Genomic DNA, 17,691 nt, shown 5'->3' on the forward strand with positions numbered 1-17,691 from the left:
GACTAAAAATGGGACCTATTACCTCCCTGCTTGACACTCAGCATAAGGGTTGGAATTGGGGGTTAAATCACCAAAAATTATTCCCGGGTGCAGCCACCACTGCCGCCCACTGCTCCCCTCAACCCCCAGGGGATGAACAAGGGGATGGGTCAAATGCAGAGGACAAATTTCACCAAACTTAGTGTGTGTGTGACTATCATTGGTACTTTAACTTAACTTAAATACTATACAGGAACACATTTACGCACTACTTGAACCACCTCAACAGTGTACAAAACAGGTTATTTTCTGGCACATTTAAAAGTCAATAAACCCGCATCAGCAATTAAAACATATCTTATGTGGTACTGTCAAAATTTAAAATTGCAAAAAACATTAAATGTGAAAAAATAAAGAAATAAAATATTTGAACTCACAATTTGTAGAACCCATTCGAGCTTCCGGGTTGGCCGACATCGTCTCACAAGATGTAGTTTCTCTGTAAATATCCTTCTTGAAAATGGCCTTGCAGATATATGTGTTGTCTTGTCTAAACATAAAAGATGCAGACGAGGCGTATTGGCTGAATTCCTAAAGTTTACTCCATAGCATGCTCGTCAATAACATCCAGCTGCCGGCATGTCTACATTCAACAACCTAAACGGGGCTACTGCGCATGCTCTTCATTACTGTGGCATGCTGGGTAATGGAGTTCTTATGTTACCTAGCTCATAACATCACAATATATATCTGCCACCTAATCAACGTTTTGTTCTCCTTCTTTGTGGGTCAACACTTTCTGCTAAGTTGCAACTTGTGATTGGATACTAACTTTGGAATGACAAGTGAGTATCCAATCACAGTCTCGTTAACATCAGGCTACCTAGATAGGCTACTGTCAACAACTTGTGATCTGATTGGCTATCAAAACTGTCTATCAACTGTATGTGCCCGTTCACTTACAGCGCAAAGACGCTTGCTTTGTTGCTTCTGAAGGCCTCGTACCGATTTCGTACAGCATGGCAACATAAGCTAGCGGAATTCTGATTGGATACAAACTAAAACTAAAAACAACACTGGAAGGAGCATAATATGACATGAAGAAAATATGAATATTTTTTTAGATATTTAGGGAAAGTAAATTAATAAAAACATTTTTGGGCGACACCTCGTGGCCACAACAATGTATTAAGTTGCGCTCATGTCGCAGTATATTGAATGATGCGGACACGTTTGTTACTTGATACTTTCTAATACACTTTTTCCCATAAAGAGTTTGTATGTGTAAGTATTACACGACTATAATTATTTGATACTTGTTTATATTGACACATTTTAGACTGCAAAAAGACCCTTATTAGGCATTTCTAGCTTGCACCATGGTGTGCTTAGCTGTTGTGTAGCTGCAAGCCTACCATGATTACCTTTTGTAAATGACTTGACTAAGAAAAAAAGATTAAACGTGTGTGTTTATTGGAGATTTGGATGTTAGCTGGTTGTCCAGCTTCGCACTAGGAAACTGCTTGTATTAGACATGCAAGCCCAGAAAATCCGATACTTGTGCTTTCTGCTGATATCGACACGAATATCAATTCGGGACACGCCTATCTGTCACGCTGTGAAGTGTCACAGTGTCAAGGCTTCTAAAACGTTTTCAGGACGGCCGATTTTGTGTGACAAGAGATTTTAGATTCCTACAGAAGAAGTTGTTGTTGTTGTTCAGTCACTGATTAGTAAGGGTTTCATGGACTGGCGGTCAAAGTGCACAGAAAGGAGGTCACGTGAGGCAGCAGCCGCCAGTTATCCGTGGCGATATTAAAGTGGACGGCGTCTTCTTCTGACGCCACTTTCATCAGGATGTGAAACTGTGGCGGAATGAAAAAGAGCAAGCGGACTTTGGCCTGCTCAGAAAGGTCCGATACGACAAAGGGGAGCAGATGTTTCTGCACCAAAGCTTCCACTTCCTTTGGTTGCATCTGGCAACAAAACAAGCTCCTGGCATCTTCTTTCTGTTCCTGGCTGATTTCCTCCCACAGGCTCTCAAACACACGCAGCTTGTCTGCTGGGGGCCAAGCGTCGGGGACGGGCAGAGGTCTCAGAGTCTGCTGAAGGACCACGTGGACGTCTGGCAGGGACGTGTGCCAAGTTAGACCGTTGGAGGTGCTGAACAGAGCGCTGGCGCGGAGGACGGTGGGGACTGGCAACCTGGGCTTCAGCCTCAGCTTCACCACGGGAGACGTCCTCCCCGCCAACAGGCAGGGTACATGGAGGTCGCCGAGGTCTTGGCAGGGATGGTCCCTGAAGCTGAAGTGCAGGCGGATGCTGAAGAGCTGATGGAAGCAGGGCATGCTGGGAAGTGGGCGGAGATGATAGAACAAGGACAGCTGAGAGCCAAAGCGAGGGTCTTTGAATTGATCTCTGTAGGCTTCAAGTCCTGAAGCGCCGTCTGTCCGCTCGGGAAATGTCTCCCGTTCTAGGTGGCTTTGGTTTCTTACCTCCTCCAGCCTGAACACGTCTTGATGGGTTGGGTGAACGCTCAGCTTCTCGCCGTCCGCCATGATGCAGGACAGCGAGCGCTGCTTGGTCTGCTGGCCCTCCTCCTGCGCACCCCGCGCCACAACGCCAGACATCTTCTCCTTGCCCAGACTCGTCAGGAGGGTGTAGTACAGTCGGGCGTGATCCTCGATGTCCGAGTCGCCGTAGCAACGCGCCAGGCGCTGCAGGATGTCGGCCAGAGGGACGAACAGCGAGCTCAGGCTGGCGTGTGTCATCAGGCGCCGGCAAACATCCAGCACGGCGTTTCCCAGACGCCAGTCGGCACTTGTCCGCAGCGGCGACGATGGCGCTGTGAGCATGGCAGAAAGAAGGCTGAGGGTGCGTCGCTGAGGGATTTGGTCTTCCTCCGCCACCCGAGCCAACACCTTCAGGTGCCAGGTGAGGTCTTGCGAGGTCAAATGAGAGGGCGGAGCCTCAACGATGGCTCCCTGCAGGGCCCTGCACAGCCGCACAGCCCAGCGGCATTCGGGGAACACGTCAACCGTCCGGTCGGCCAAGTTGATGATGTTTGGCGCCAGGCGCGGTCGACGCCGATAGAGCTCGCAGAGTCGATCTGCGATGCTGCGAGAGTACTTCCCCACGGGACAAAAGTAGGTGAGAAACAGGAAAACGGCGCGAAAAAAGGTGACCGCCATCTCTCTGCCGCATCCTTTTTCCACGAGGCGGAGGAGCGAGGTGACGTGCTGGTGGAGATACAACATCCCCTTGCTCTCCTCGCCGCCGTCTTCCTCCTGGTAGATCAGCGCCAGCAGGTTGAAGCGCGCCAGCATGGAGGCGTTGTCGTCCAGCACGGTGGGCGCCAGAATGCTGCCCAAGTGGGGCGTCAGCAGCACCGGGACGCTTTCCGGACCGCTCCCACAGCCGATGGGCCGGTTCTCGGGGAAATGCAAAATGTAGTCCATGAAGAAAAGCTTATCGGGTTTCTTGAGCAGCGGATGTTGGGAGAGAACGACCAAACGCTTCAGGAGGAATGCTTCGTCGTCGGTGCTGAACAGGCTGTCCGTGTACGCGCACTTCATCAGCAGGGTGCTGTGGAGAAGACACACCTGGAAGCAGGAAGTTTGATGTCAGTAGGATTGGAGCACGCTCCAAACTGTGGTACACTTGCAGGCTTTGAAAGGACAATCAAGGGTGTTCAGTAAAATAATCAGTCCCTCCAGAAAATCATGATCTCGCTAATTTACGCAAATTCAACTACAAATTATTATTCAGAATTCAGTCTGGAATGGACTTATGTTGTGTTTAAAGGGGAACATTATCACCAGACCTATGTAAGCGTCAATATATATCTTGATGTTGCAGAAAAAAGACCATATATTTTTTAACCGATTTCCGATCTCTAAATGGGTGAATTTTTGCGAATTAAACGCCTTTCTATTATTCGCTCTCGGAGCGATAACGTCACATTGTGACGTCACATCGGGAAGCAATCCGCCATTTTCTCCCTTTCGTCGGTGTGTTGTCGGAGGGTGTAACAACACGAACAGGGACGGATTCAAGTTGCACCAGTGGCCCAAAGATGCGAAAGTGGCAAGAAATTGGACGAAATTTGTTCAAAATACGAGGGTGTGGGGAAAGCCGACGAAATGGTCAGTCGTTTGTTCCGCACACTTTACCGACGAAAGCTATGCTACGACAGAGATGGCAAGAATGTGTGGATATCCTGCGACACTCAAAGCAGATGCATTTCCAACGATAAAGTCAAAGAAATCTGCCGCCAGACCCCCATTGAATCTGCCGGAGTGTGTGAGCTATTCAGGGACAACGGACCTCGGTAGCATGGCAAGCAATGGCGGCAGTTTGTTCCCGCAGACGAGCGAGCTAAACCCCCTGGATGTCTTGGCTCACACCGTCCCTTATGCCACCGAAGATGATCAAGAGAAGAATATCGACCCTAGCTTCCCTGGCCTGCTGACATCAACTCCAAAACTGGACAGATCAGCTTTCAGGAAAAGAGAGCGGATGAGGGTATGTCTACAGAATATATTAATTGATGAAAACGTTATTCATTACTCGCGGTTTTACGTAAATTATTATACATAAACTGTGTTTACCAATAATTTAGCTTAAAAACATTTATTTTTTTCAATCATTCGAGTACATTCGGGTAGTCTTGTGTAATGCAGTATTTTGTGTCTATTTAGGTATGGTTAACCTGAGTGCTGAAATCGTGGAAAAATATATGTTTTTAGCGCGCCTGAAATGGGCTGTCTGCACTCTCAAAGTGCATGTTGTTGCCAAATGTATTTCATATGCTGTAAACCTAGTTCATAGTTGTTAGTAATTATCTTATCAGACAGTGTTAAGCCGCTGAAATCCGAGTCTGAATCCGAGCTAATGTCGCTATACCGTGCTGTTTGTTTGTATTGGCATCACTGTGTGACGTCACAGGAAAATGGACGGGTGTTTATAACGATGGTTAAAATCAGGCACTTTGAAGCTTTTTTAGGGATATTGCGTGATGGGTACAATTTTGAAAACAACTTCGAAAAATAAAATAAGCCACTGGGAACTGATTTTTAATGGTTTTAACCCTTCTGAAATTGTGATAATGTTCCCCTTTAAGTTGAAGTGGAGTGGTAATTATTTTTTGGGCGACACCTGATGGCTACAATAACTAAGGGAGTTGAGATCAGGACGCAGTTAGTTGAATGATGCGGACACGTTTGTTTACGCTTCTGCCTTGGAGACTTTATATGTGTAATTAATATGCAACTGTTATAATTCCAAATATAATTATTTGATACTTGTTCATATTTACACATTTAAGACTGTGATATTGTTTAATTGAGGACACTTATGTGTGTATAGCGTAGCTGACGTGTAGCTGCTAGCTTTTAGTAGCCTACAGTGTCTACCTTTTGTACAAAACCCAAAACCAGTGAAGTTGGCACGTTGTGTAAATGGTAAATAAAAACAGAATACAATGATTTGCAAATCATTTTCAACTTATATTCAATTGAATAGACTGCAAAGACAATACATTTAATGTTCGAACTGAGAACCTTTTTTTTTTTTTCAAATAATCATTAACTTAGAATTTAATGAGAACAACACATTGCAAACAAGTTGGCACAGGGGCATTTTTACCACTGTGTTACATGGCCTTGCCTTTTAACAACACTCAGTAAACATTTGGGAACTGAGAAGACCAATTCTGGACCAGATCTGGACGACAGGCAGGCCAGTCTAATGTTTTCTTGGGGGTTTTTTGTCATAAAGAAAAACAATCATGTGTGCTTACGGACTATATCCCTGACTGTATTGATCTATATTGATATATAATGTAGGAACCAGAAATCAGTGACGTGCAGTCACTAGAGGCAGGTGAGGCGGGGCCTCACCTGCCATCATGGAAAGAAAAAAAAATTTTAAAAAATGTTTTTAATTAAATTGTTATATGTATCCAGTGATTATACTATAAAGTTATTTTCCATTTAACTTCACCCGTTTTAGATTATTTTTATTTAAAATCGCTGAATTTTCACATTTGCCGTTCAAATACTGAGAAGAGACGGTGCGGTGAACAGCAGCCAGTTGAGGCACGTCACTGCGTTGTGCCTCAACATGGATTGCGGACTCGGCTAACTGCTGGCCTGCTGTGCAGTGAGACCGTATTGCTATATGAATTATATTATACATTTCCATAGTTTAGTTAGCTGAGGTATATAATGTACAGTGTATTTTGTCAATAACTGTATGTGTGTAAAGTATTTCTTGTGCTGAGCGATCATAAAACGGCTGCAAAAGACGCACTGGCTGAGGCTCGCCTCCTGCACCCCCGCCGTAGAATGCACGGCAACCCCTGACGGGAGTGTTATATCAACTAAAGCCCACACTTAAACTTTCCACGTGCAAGATTGAATCTATTTAAAAAAGTTATTTCATAAGAAGCCAAAAAGTGCAAAAACAATAATGTTCGTGTTGGAGGAGTTGTGAATGACTGCAGGGCCACAACATTAGGTACACCTGCAGACTGCAGGTGTACCTAATTCACAACTCCTCCAACACGAACATTATTGTTTTTGCACTTTTTGGCTTCTTATTAAATAACTTTTGTAACCTACTTTTATGGGCTTTTCTCTTTGTGATGTTAAGTTCCTGTTATGCGCTGTTATACAGTATATGCCTTGAGCTCTTATTTTGAAGGCGCTAAAAGCGGAAGTGATGACATGTTGGAGTTGAGCGGAAGTTTTTGAAAGAACGTAAATAAAGTGGTCCTCGTGTAAACTGGAGCCTCCGTGTTTGTTATTTTGTAGTTTCATACAGTATAGGCGTCATTTATAAACCCTCGGTTACACTTTTTTAAATAGATTCAATCTTGCACGTGGAAAGTTTAAGTGAGGGCTTTAGTTGATATAACACTCTCGTCAGGGGGTGCATTAATCCAGCACAACAGCGGCTCATGGACTTATTTTATAAGTAAAGGTAAGACCATAATAACGTTTTTTTTTTATTAAATGTGCTTTTTTGTGTGCTACAGTTTGTATGTGTAAAGTTAAAGTTCAGTTAAAGTACCAATGATTGTCACACACACACACTAGGTGTAATGAAATTTGTCCTCTGCATTTGACCCATCCCTTGATCACCCCCTGGGAGGTGAGGGGAGCAGTGGGCAGCAGCGGCGCCGCACCCGGGAATATTATTTGGTGATTTAATAACCCCCAATTCCAACCCTTGATGCTGAGTGCCAAGCAGGGAAGAATGCTGGTATGAGCTTTTAAACATAACCTGTTAACTGCTGCCAATCAAATGGTGAATAAGATACTCTTTAGGGTTCATATGTTTGTAAATCTGACTGTGATGAAGTCAGTGCCTCACCAGTCATGAACCTCACCGCACGTCACTGCCAGAAATATCAATAACAGAAAGAAACAACCCTTTTGTGCGAATGAGTGTGAATGAGTGTAAATGGGGGAGGGAGGTTTTTTGGGTTGGTGCACTAATTGTAAGTGTATCTTGTGTTTTTTATGTTGATTTAATAAAAAATAAAAAAATAAAAAAAGTTTTTTTGTTTTTTTTAATTTCTTGTGCGGCCCGGTGGTTGGGGACCACTGCTTTACACACTGATGTCGGTTTTTGATGCAGTACCGCCTGAGGGATCCAAGGTCACGGGCATTCAATGTTAAGTGCAGTGATTTCTCCACATTCACTGAACCTTTTGATGATATTACAAACCCTAGATGGTGAAATCCCTAAATTCCTTGCAATAGCTGGTTGAGAAATGTTGTTCTTAAACTGTTTGACAATTTGCTTAGGCACTTGTTCACAAAGTGGTGACCCTCGCCCCATCCTTGTTTGTGAATGACTGAGCATTTCATGGACGCTGCTTTTATACCCAATCATGGCACCCACCTGTTCCCAATTAGCCTGTTCACTTGTGGGATGTTCCAAATAAGTGTTTGATGAGCATTCCTCAACTTTCTCAGTCTTTTTTGCCACTTGTGCCAGCTTTTTTGAAACATATTGCAGGCGTCAAATTCCACATGAGCTAATATCTGCAAAACAATAACGGAGTTTTCCAGTTTGAACGTAAAGTATCTTGTCTTTGCAGTCTATTCAATTGAATATAGGTTGAAAATTATTTGCAAATCATTGTATTCTGTTCTTATTTACCATTTACACAACGTGCCAACTTCACTGGTTTTGGGGTTTGTAAATGACTCGACTAAAAAAGAAGAAAAGACCAACATTGTGTGCTTTTTGGAGGACATTTAGATGTTACCTGTCAGTCCAACTTTACACAAGTAAACGCGCTGCAGGACTGCTTGTATCGGACATTTACATGCAAACCAATATCATTGCAAAATTGTTTTTTTTTTGCTTATATCAGTCCGATATGCTATATCGGACACCACTAAAAACCACAGCAATAAAAACTTGGGTGTTTGGCTCCTAAATCTGTTGGTAAAAAGCAAACTACTGATTTAAACTAGTATAAAAACTATTTTCCTTCACGAAACTACTTATTTACCCTTATGAAAATAGTATAAAAACGATTTTCCCTCATTAAACTAGTACTATAACGTCATGAAACTACTTACTTACCCTCATGAAACTAGTCCGAAAACTGTATTTACTTCATGAAAATAGTGCTATAACTACTGTAACTTTCATTTTACCTTCATGAAATTATGATTAAAACTACATATTTACCCTAATGAAACTATTACTAAAACTACTTATTTACCCTAATGAAGCTAGTACTAAAACTACTTATTTACCTTCATGAAACTAGTACTAAAACTACTTATTTACCCTCATGAAACTAGTAGTAAAACTACTTATTTACCTTCATGAAACAAGTACTAAAACTACTTATTTACCTTGATGAAACTAGTACTAAATCTACTTATTTACCTTAATGAAATTAGAACTAAAAACCACTTATTTACCCTAATGAAACTAGTACTAAAACTACTTATTTACCTTCATGAAACTAGTACTAAAACTACTAATATACCTTCATGCAACTACTGCTAAAACTACTTATTTACCCTAATGAAACTAGTATAAAAACTATTTTCCCTCATGAAACTAGTACTATACCTTAATGAAACTACTCATTTACCCTCACGAAACTAGTACGAAAACTGTATTTACTTCATGAAAATAGTGCTATAACTACTGTAACTTTCATTTTACCCTCATGAAATTATGATAAAAATTACATATTTACTCTAATGAAACTATTACTTAAACTACTTATTTACACTAATGAAACTACTACTAAAACTACTCATTTACCTTAATGAAACTAAAAGTAAAACTACTTAATTACCCTATTGAAACTAGTACTAAAACTACTTATTTACCCTCATGAAACTAGTATAAAAACTACTTTCCCTCATGAAACTAGTGCTATACCCTCATGAAACTAGTCCGAAAACTGTATTTACTTCATGAAAATAGTGCTAACTACTGTAACTTTCATTTTACCTTCATGTAATTATGATTAAAACTACATATTTACCCTAATGAAACTATTACTAAAACTACTTATTTACCCTCATGAAACTAGTATAAAAACAATTTTCCTTCATGTAACTACTTATTCATCCCATGAAACTAGTATAGAAACAATTTTCCTTCATGTAACTACTTATTTACCCTCATGAAACTAGTCTGAAAACTACTTATTTACCTTCATGAAACTAGTCTGGAAACTGTATTTACTTCATGAAAATAGTGCTATAACTACTATAACTTTATTTTACCCTCATGAAAGTACGATTAAAACTACATATTTACCCATATTTACTCTAATGAAAACTACTTACTTACCCTAATGAAACTAGTACTAAAACTACTTATTTACCTTCATGAAACTAGTACTAAAACTACTTATTTACCCTAATGAAACTAGTACTAGAACTAACTATTTACCTTCATGAAACTAGTACTAAAACTACTTATTTACCCTAATGAAACTAGTACTAAAGCTACTTATTCACCGTCATGAAACTAGTACTAAAAGTACTTACTTACCTAATGAAACTAGTACTAAAACTACTTATTTACCTTCATGAAACTAGTACTAAAACTACTTATTTACCCTAATGAAACTAGTACTAAAACTACTTATTTACCCTAATGAAACTAGTACTAGAACTACCTATTTACCTTCATGAAACTAGTACTAAAACTACTTATTTACCCTAATGAAACTAGTACTAAAGCTACTTATTCACCGTCATGAAACTAGTACTAAAAGTATTTATTTACCCTAATGAAACTAGTACTAAAACTGCATATTTACTTTCATGAAACAAGTACTAAAACTACTTATTTACCTTCATGAAACTAGTACTAAAACTACGCATTTACCTTCATGAAACTAGTACTAAAACTATTTATTTACCCTCATGAATCTAGTACTAAACCTTCATGAAACTATGTATTTACCCTCATGAATCTAGTACTATACCTTCATGAAACTACATATTTACCCTCATGAAACTAGTACGAAAACTGTATTTACTTCATGAAAATAGTGCTATAACTACTGTAACTTTCATTTTACCCCCATGAAATTATGATCAAAACTACATATTTAAACTAATGAAACTATTACTAAAACTACTTATTTACCTTAATGAAACTAGTACTAAAACTACTTATTTACCCTAATAAAACCAGTACTAAAACTACTTATTTATCTTCATGAAACTAGTACTAAAACTACTTATTTACCTTAATGAAACTAGAACTACAACTACTTATTTACCTTCATGAAACTAGTACTAAAACTACTAATATACCTTCATGCAACTACTGCTAAAACTACTTATTTACCCTAATGAAACTAGTATAAAAACTATTTTCCCTCATGAAACTAGTACTATACCTTAATGAAACTACTCATTTACCCTCACGAAACTAGTACGAAAACTGTATTTACTTCATGAAAATAGTGCTATAACTACTGTAACTTTCATTTTACCCTCATGAAATTATGATAAAAATTACATATTTACTCTAATGAAACTATTACTTAAACTACTTATTTACACTAATGAAACTACTACTAAAACTACTCATTTACCTTAATGAAACTAAAAGTAAAACTACTTAATTACCCTATTGAAACTAGTACTAAAACTACTTATTTACCCTCATGAAACTAGTATAAAAACTACTTTCCCTCATGAAACTAGTACTATACCCTCATGAAACTAGTCCGAAAACTGTATTTACTTCATGAAAATAGTGCTAACTACTGTAACTTTCATTTTACCTTCATGTAATTATGATTAAAACTACATATTTACCCTAATGAAACTAGTACTAAAACTACTTATTTACCTTCATGAAACTAGTACTAAAACTACTAATATACCTTCATGCAACTACTGCTAAAACTACTTATTTACCCTAATGAAACTAGTATAAAAACTATTTTCCCTCATGAAACTAGTACTATACCTTAATGAAACTACTCATTTACCCTCACGAAACTAGTACGAAAACTGTATTTACTTCATGAAAATAGTGCTATAACTACTGTAACTTTCATTTTACCCTCATGAAATTATGATAAAAATTACATATTTACTCTAATGAAACTATTACTTAAACTACTTATTTACACTAATGAAACTACTACTAAAACTACTCATTTACCTTAATGAAACTAAAAGTAAAACTACTTAATTACCCTATTGAAACTAGTACTAAAACTACTTATTTACCCTCATGAAACTAGTATAAAAACTACTTTCCCTCATGAAACTAGTGCTATACCCTCATGAAACTAGTCCGAAAACTGTATTTACTTCATGAAAATAGTGCTAACTACTGTAACTTTCATTTTACCTTCATGTAATTATGATTAAAACTACATATTTACCCTAATGAAACTATTACTAAAACTACTTGTTTACCCTCATGAAACTAGTATAAAAACAATTTTCCTTCATGTAACTACTTATTCATCTCATGAAACTAGTATAGAAACAATTTTCCTTCATGTAACTACTTATTTACCCTCATGAAACAAGTCTGAAAACTACTTATTTACCTTCATGAAACTAGTCTGGAAACTGTATTTACTTCATGAAAATAGTGCTATAACTACTATAACTTTATTTTACCCTCATGAAAGTACGATTAAAACTACATATTTACCCTGATGAAACTATTACTTAAACTACTTATTTACTCTAATGAAAACTACTTACTTACCCTAATGAAACTAGTACTAAAACTACTTATTTACCTTCATGAAACTAGTACTAAAACTACTTATTTACCCTAATGAAACTAGTACTAAAACTACTTATTTACCCTAATGAAACTAGTACTAGAACTAACTATTTACCTTCATGAAACTAGTACTAAAACTACTTATTTACCCTAATGAAACTAGTACTAAAGCTACTTATTCACCGTCATGAAACTAGTACTAAAAGTACTTACTTACCCTAATGAAACTAGTACTAAAACTACTTATTTACCTTCATGAAACTAGTACTAAAACTACTTATTTACCCTAATGAAACTAGTGCTAAAACTACTTATTTACCCTAATGAAACTAGTACTAGAACTACCTATTTACCTTCATGAAACTAGTACTAAAACTACTTATTTACCCTAATGAAACTAGTACTAAAGCTACTTATTCACCGTCATGAAACTAGTACAAAAATACTTATTTACCCTAATGAAACTAGTACTAAAACTGCATATTTACTTTCATGAAACAAGTACTAAAACTACTTATTTACCTTCATGAAACTAGTACTAAAACTACGCATTTACCTTCATGAAACTAGTACTAAAACTATTTATTTACCCTCATGAATCTAGTACTAAACCTTCATGAAACTATGTATTTACCCTCATGAATCTAGTACTATACCTTCATGAAACTACATATTTACCCTCATGAAACTAGTACGAAAACTGTATTTACTTCATGAAAATAGTGCTATAACTACTGTAACTTTCATTTTACCCCCATGAAATTATGATCAAAACTACATATTTAAACTAATGAAACTATTACTAAAACTACTTATTTACCTTAATGAAACTAGTACTAAAACTACTTATTTACCCTAATAAAACCAGTACTAAAACTACTTATTTATCTTCATGAAACTAGTACTAAAACTACTTATTTACCTTAATGAAACTAGAACTACAACTACTTATTTACCTTCATGAAACTAGTACTAAAACTACTAATACACCTTCATGCAACTACTGCTAAAACTACTTATTTACCCTAATGAAACTAGTATACAAACTATTTTCCCTCATGAAACTAGTACTATACCTTAATGAAACTACTCATTTACCCTCACTAAACTAGTACGGAAACTGTATTTACTTCATGAAAATAGTGCTATAACTACTGTAACTTTTATTTTACCTTCATGAAATTATGATAAAAACTACATATTTACTCTAATGAAACTATTACTTAAACTACTTATTTACACTAATGAAACTATTACTAAAACTACTTATTTACACTAATGAAACTATTACTAAAACTACTTATTTACCTTAATGAAACTAAAAGTAAAACTACTTAATTACCCTAATGAAACTAGTACTAAAACTACTTATTTACCCTCATGAAACTAGTATAAAAACTATTTTACCTCATGAAACTAGTACTATACGTCATGAAACTACTTATTTACCCTCATGAAACTAGTCCAAAAACTGTATTTACTTCATGAAAATAGTGCTAACTACTGTAACTTTCATTTTACATTCTTGAAATTATGAATAAAACCACATAATTACCCTAATGAAACTATTACTAAAACTACTTATTTACCCTCATGAAACTAGTATAAAAACAATTTTCCTTCATGTAACTACTTATTCATCTCATGAAACTAGTATAAAAACAATTTTCCTTCATGTAACTACTTATTTACCCTCATGAAACTAGTATAAAAACAATTTTCCTTCATGTACGGTAACTACTTATTCACCTCATGAAACTAGTATAAAAACAATTTTCCTTCATGTAACTACTTATTCACCTCATGAAACTAGTATAAAAACAATTTTCCTTCATGTACGGTAACTACTTATTTACCCTCATGAAACTAGTACGAAAACTACTTATTTACCTTCATGAAACTAGTCTGAAAACTGTATTTACTTCATGAAAATAGTGCTATAACTACTATAACTTTCATTTTATCCTCATGAAAGTAGGATTAAAACTACATATTTACCCTGATGAAACTATTACTTAAACTACTTATTTACCCTAATGGAAACTACTTATTTACCCTAATGAAACTAGTACTAAAACTACTTATTTACCTTCATGAAACTAGTACTAAAACTACTTATTTAACCTAATGAAACTAGTACTAAAACTACTTATTTACCTTCATGAAACTAGTTTTAAAACTACTTATTTACCCTATTGAAACTAGTACTAAAACTACTTATTTACCTTCATGAAACTAGTACTAAAACTACTTATTTACCCTAATGAAACTAGTACTAAAGCTACTTATTCACCGTCATGAAACTAGTACTAAAAGTACTTATTTACCCTAATGAAACTAGTACTAAAACGGCATATTTACTTTCATGAAACAAGTACTTCATGAAACTAGTACTAAAACTACGCATTTACCTTCATGAAACTAGTACTAAAACTATTTATTTACCCTCATGAATCTAGTACTATACCTTCATGAAACTACGTATTTACCCTCATGAAACTAGTACTATACCTTCATGAAACTACGTATTTACCCTCATGAAACTAGTACGAAAACTGTATTTACTTCATGAAAATAGTGCTATAACTACTGTAACTTTCATTTTACCTTCATGAAATTATGATCAAAACTACATATTTACCCTAATGAAACTATTACTAAAACTACTTATATACCCTCATGAAACTAGTACAAAAACTCCGTATTTACTTCATGAAAATAGAGCTATAACTACAATAACTTTAATTTTACCCTCATGAAAGTAGGATTAAAACTACATATTTACCCTAATGAAACTATTACTTAAACTACTTATTTACCCTAATGAAACTATTACTAAAGATACTTAATTACCCTGATGAAACTAGTACTAAAACTACTTATTTACCCTTATGAAACTAGTACTAAAACTACTTATTTACCTTAATGAAAGTAGTACTAAAACTACTTATTTACCTTAATGAAACTAGAACTAAAAACTACTTATTTACCCTCATGAAACTAGTATAAAAACTATTTTCCCTCATGAAACTAGTACTATACCTTCATGAAACTACGTATTTACCCTCATGAAACTAGTCCGAAAACTGTATTTACTTCATGAAAATAGTGCTATAACTACTGTAACTTTTATTTTACCTTCATGAAATTATGATCAAAACTACATATTTACCCTAATGAAACTATAACTAAAACTACTTATTACATTCATGAAACTAGTACTAAAACTATTTATTTACCCTCATGAATCTAGTGCTATACCTTCATGAAACTACGTATTTACCCTCATGAAACTAGTACGAAAACTGTATTTACTTCATGAAAATAGTGCTATAACTACTGTAACTTTCATTTTACCATCATGAAATTATGATCAAAACTACATATTTACCCTAATGAAACTATAACTAAAACTACTTATTACATTCATGAAACTAGTACTAAAATTACTTACTTACCCTCATGAAACTAGTATAAAAACTATTTTCCTTCATGAAAGTACTTATTTACCCTCATGAAACTAGTACGAAAACTCTGTATTTACTTCATGAAAATAGTGCTATAACTACTATAACTTTCATTTTACCCTCATGAAAGTAGGATTAAAACTACATATTTACCCTAATGAAACTATTACTTAAACTACTTATTTACCCTAGTGAAACTAGCACTAAAACTACGTATTTATTTATCAGTCCGATAGAAGACGTGTTGGTCAAAAGCAAAGGAATGCTGAAGATGTTACCAAACAATACAAACCTCACTGGTGCCGAGCAGCCGCAGCAGCTGAGACCTGAATATGGACGGCGGGACAGCCGGTACCATGGCAACCACCTCCATCAGTCTGTGGAGAGTCGTCGCCTGACACAGCGGAGTGAAAAGGAAACTATTCTCCAGGATGGAAGACAAGACGCAGCGCAGATCCTTGCAGTCTCGCCCCACCTGAAGAACGGGCACGGTGTCCATGTGGTCCATGAGGAGGGAGGACAAGACGACCAAGTCTTTGTTCGTTCCTACCACGTCCTGCTCTGCTTCCGGGCTGGGAAATGCATTTACGCCCAACAGTGCTTGCAGATGCTCGTCGCCACCTGCGGGGTCTAGGGCCAGTCTATACACACAGTTCCTCAACACCAGAGTATGAAGTCCCGTGTAAGGCTGGTGAAGTCTGGAACTTTCTTTCGTCCCAAGTCCAGCGAGCAGCTCCAGGTGCTGAGATAGGAGTCCTGGACAGCACGCCTCCATCTCTCGCAGGCATTCGCTCGCTGTGGCTTTCAGCAAAGGGTCGGCTGGCAAGTCGGACGAGTCCTGCACCATCTGAAGGAGCACGTCCAGGAAGTCCTCACAGAGCTGACCTTGTCGGCTCACACAGAAGGTGCAGATGAAGACGGAGGTGAGGGCGACGAGGAGGTGCGTGCGATACGCCGGACATTTGGGAGGACACTGGACGAAAAGAGACAGGAGCTCCAGGACCGTCTCCTCACCGACAGATTGGGAGGAGCAAAGGAGGGACGGATGCTCGCATAGCGGCGACAGCAGGAGGATCTGAGGTGGATGACAAATAAATACAGTCGTGGTCAAAAGTTTACATACACTTGTAAAGAACATAATGTCATGGCTGTCTTGAGTTTCCAATCATTTCTACAACTCTTATTTTTTTGTGATAGAGTGATTGGAGTACCTACAATACATATATATATATATATATATATATATATATATATATATATATATATATATATATATATATATATATACATACATACAGTACATACTTACATAGATATATATATACATACAGTACATAAGTATGTATATACATACAGTACATACATACAAAGCTATATACAGGTACATATATACCTACAATACATATATATATACATACAGTACATACTTACATAGATATATACATACAGTACATAAGTATGTATATACATGCAGTACATACATACAAATATATATACATGTATATATATATACATACAGTACAGACTTACATAGATATATACATACAGTACATAAGTATGTATAGTATTAAGTATATGTAATACATAAGTATACCGTACATACAAAGATGTATACATACATACATACACACATACATACAGTACATTCAAATGCACACCCAGTATTGTTTTTTTTCTTCCGATAAGACTTACTTTAGTAATGTAGTTGACTTTGTCATCTCGGAGTTCACGAAGTAGTTCCGCCAAGAAAATATCTGCTGATGAGGAAGAAATAAACATACAAGGACTACGAAAGAAAGCAGCAATTCTATTCGTCCACTTGTCCGCCATCACAAACTAAAATACTCTACTTATTGGATGTCCAAACGTCTATTGTCAAACACGTGGCGTGTATATAACATAACACAACACAACATTTACGTTGTTTGTTGTTACTTTCATCGACCATCAGCACTTTTTCCGCGTTCTCTTCTTCGTTGGTTTT

The 17,691-nt window shown here is 36.9% G+C and overlaps 1 protein-coding gene across 1 annotated transcript; it reads right to left on the bottom strand.

Moving 5' to 3' along the window:
- Window positions 1-1,431: 1,431 nt before the first annotated feature.
- ap5b1 (adaptor related protein complex 5 subunit beta 1) lies at window positions 1,432-17,691 on the bottom strand. Its single transcript, XM_061938178.2, has 3 exons — window positions 17,400-17,691; window positions 16,000-16,782; window positions 1,432-3,581 (listed from the first exon to the last, which is right to left on the bottom strand). Exons 1-3 carry the CDS (start codon window positions 17,535-17,537, stop codon window positions 1,722-1,724), a joined length of 2,781 nt encoding a protein of 926 aa, XP_061794162.2. The 5' UTR covers window positions 17,538-17,691; the 3' UTR covers window positions 1,432-1,721.

Source organism: Nerophis lumbriciformis, linkage group LG03, assembly GCF_033978685.3.
Source record: "Nerophis lumbriciformis linkage group LG03, RoL_Nlum_v2.1, whole genome shotgun sequence".
Taxonomy (NCBI): domain Eukaryota; kingdom Metazoa; phylum Chordata; class Actinopteri; order Syngnathiformes; family Syngnathidae; genus Nerophis; species Nerophis lumbriciformis.

What these genes read in the sequence shown, in the direction of transcription:
- ap5b1 (XM_061938178.2), bottom strand. Translation starts at nt 17,537, where the DNA reads ATGGCGGACAAGTGGACGAATAGAATTGCTGCTTTCTTTCGTAGTCCT. An exon ending in AAGTCAACTACATTACTAAA is followed by an intron (nt 16,783 to 17,399) that starts GTAAGTCTTATC and finishes CATCCACCTCAG; the next exon opens with ATCCTCCTGCTGTCGCCGCT. An exon ending in GGCTGCTCGGCACCAGTGAG is followed by an intron (nt 3,582 to 15,999) that starts GTTTGTATTGTT and finishes TCCTGCTTCCAG; the next exon opens with GTGTGTCTTCTCCACAGCAC.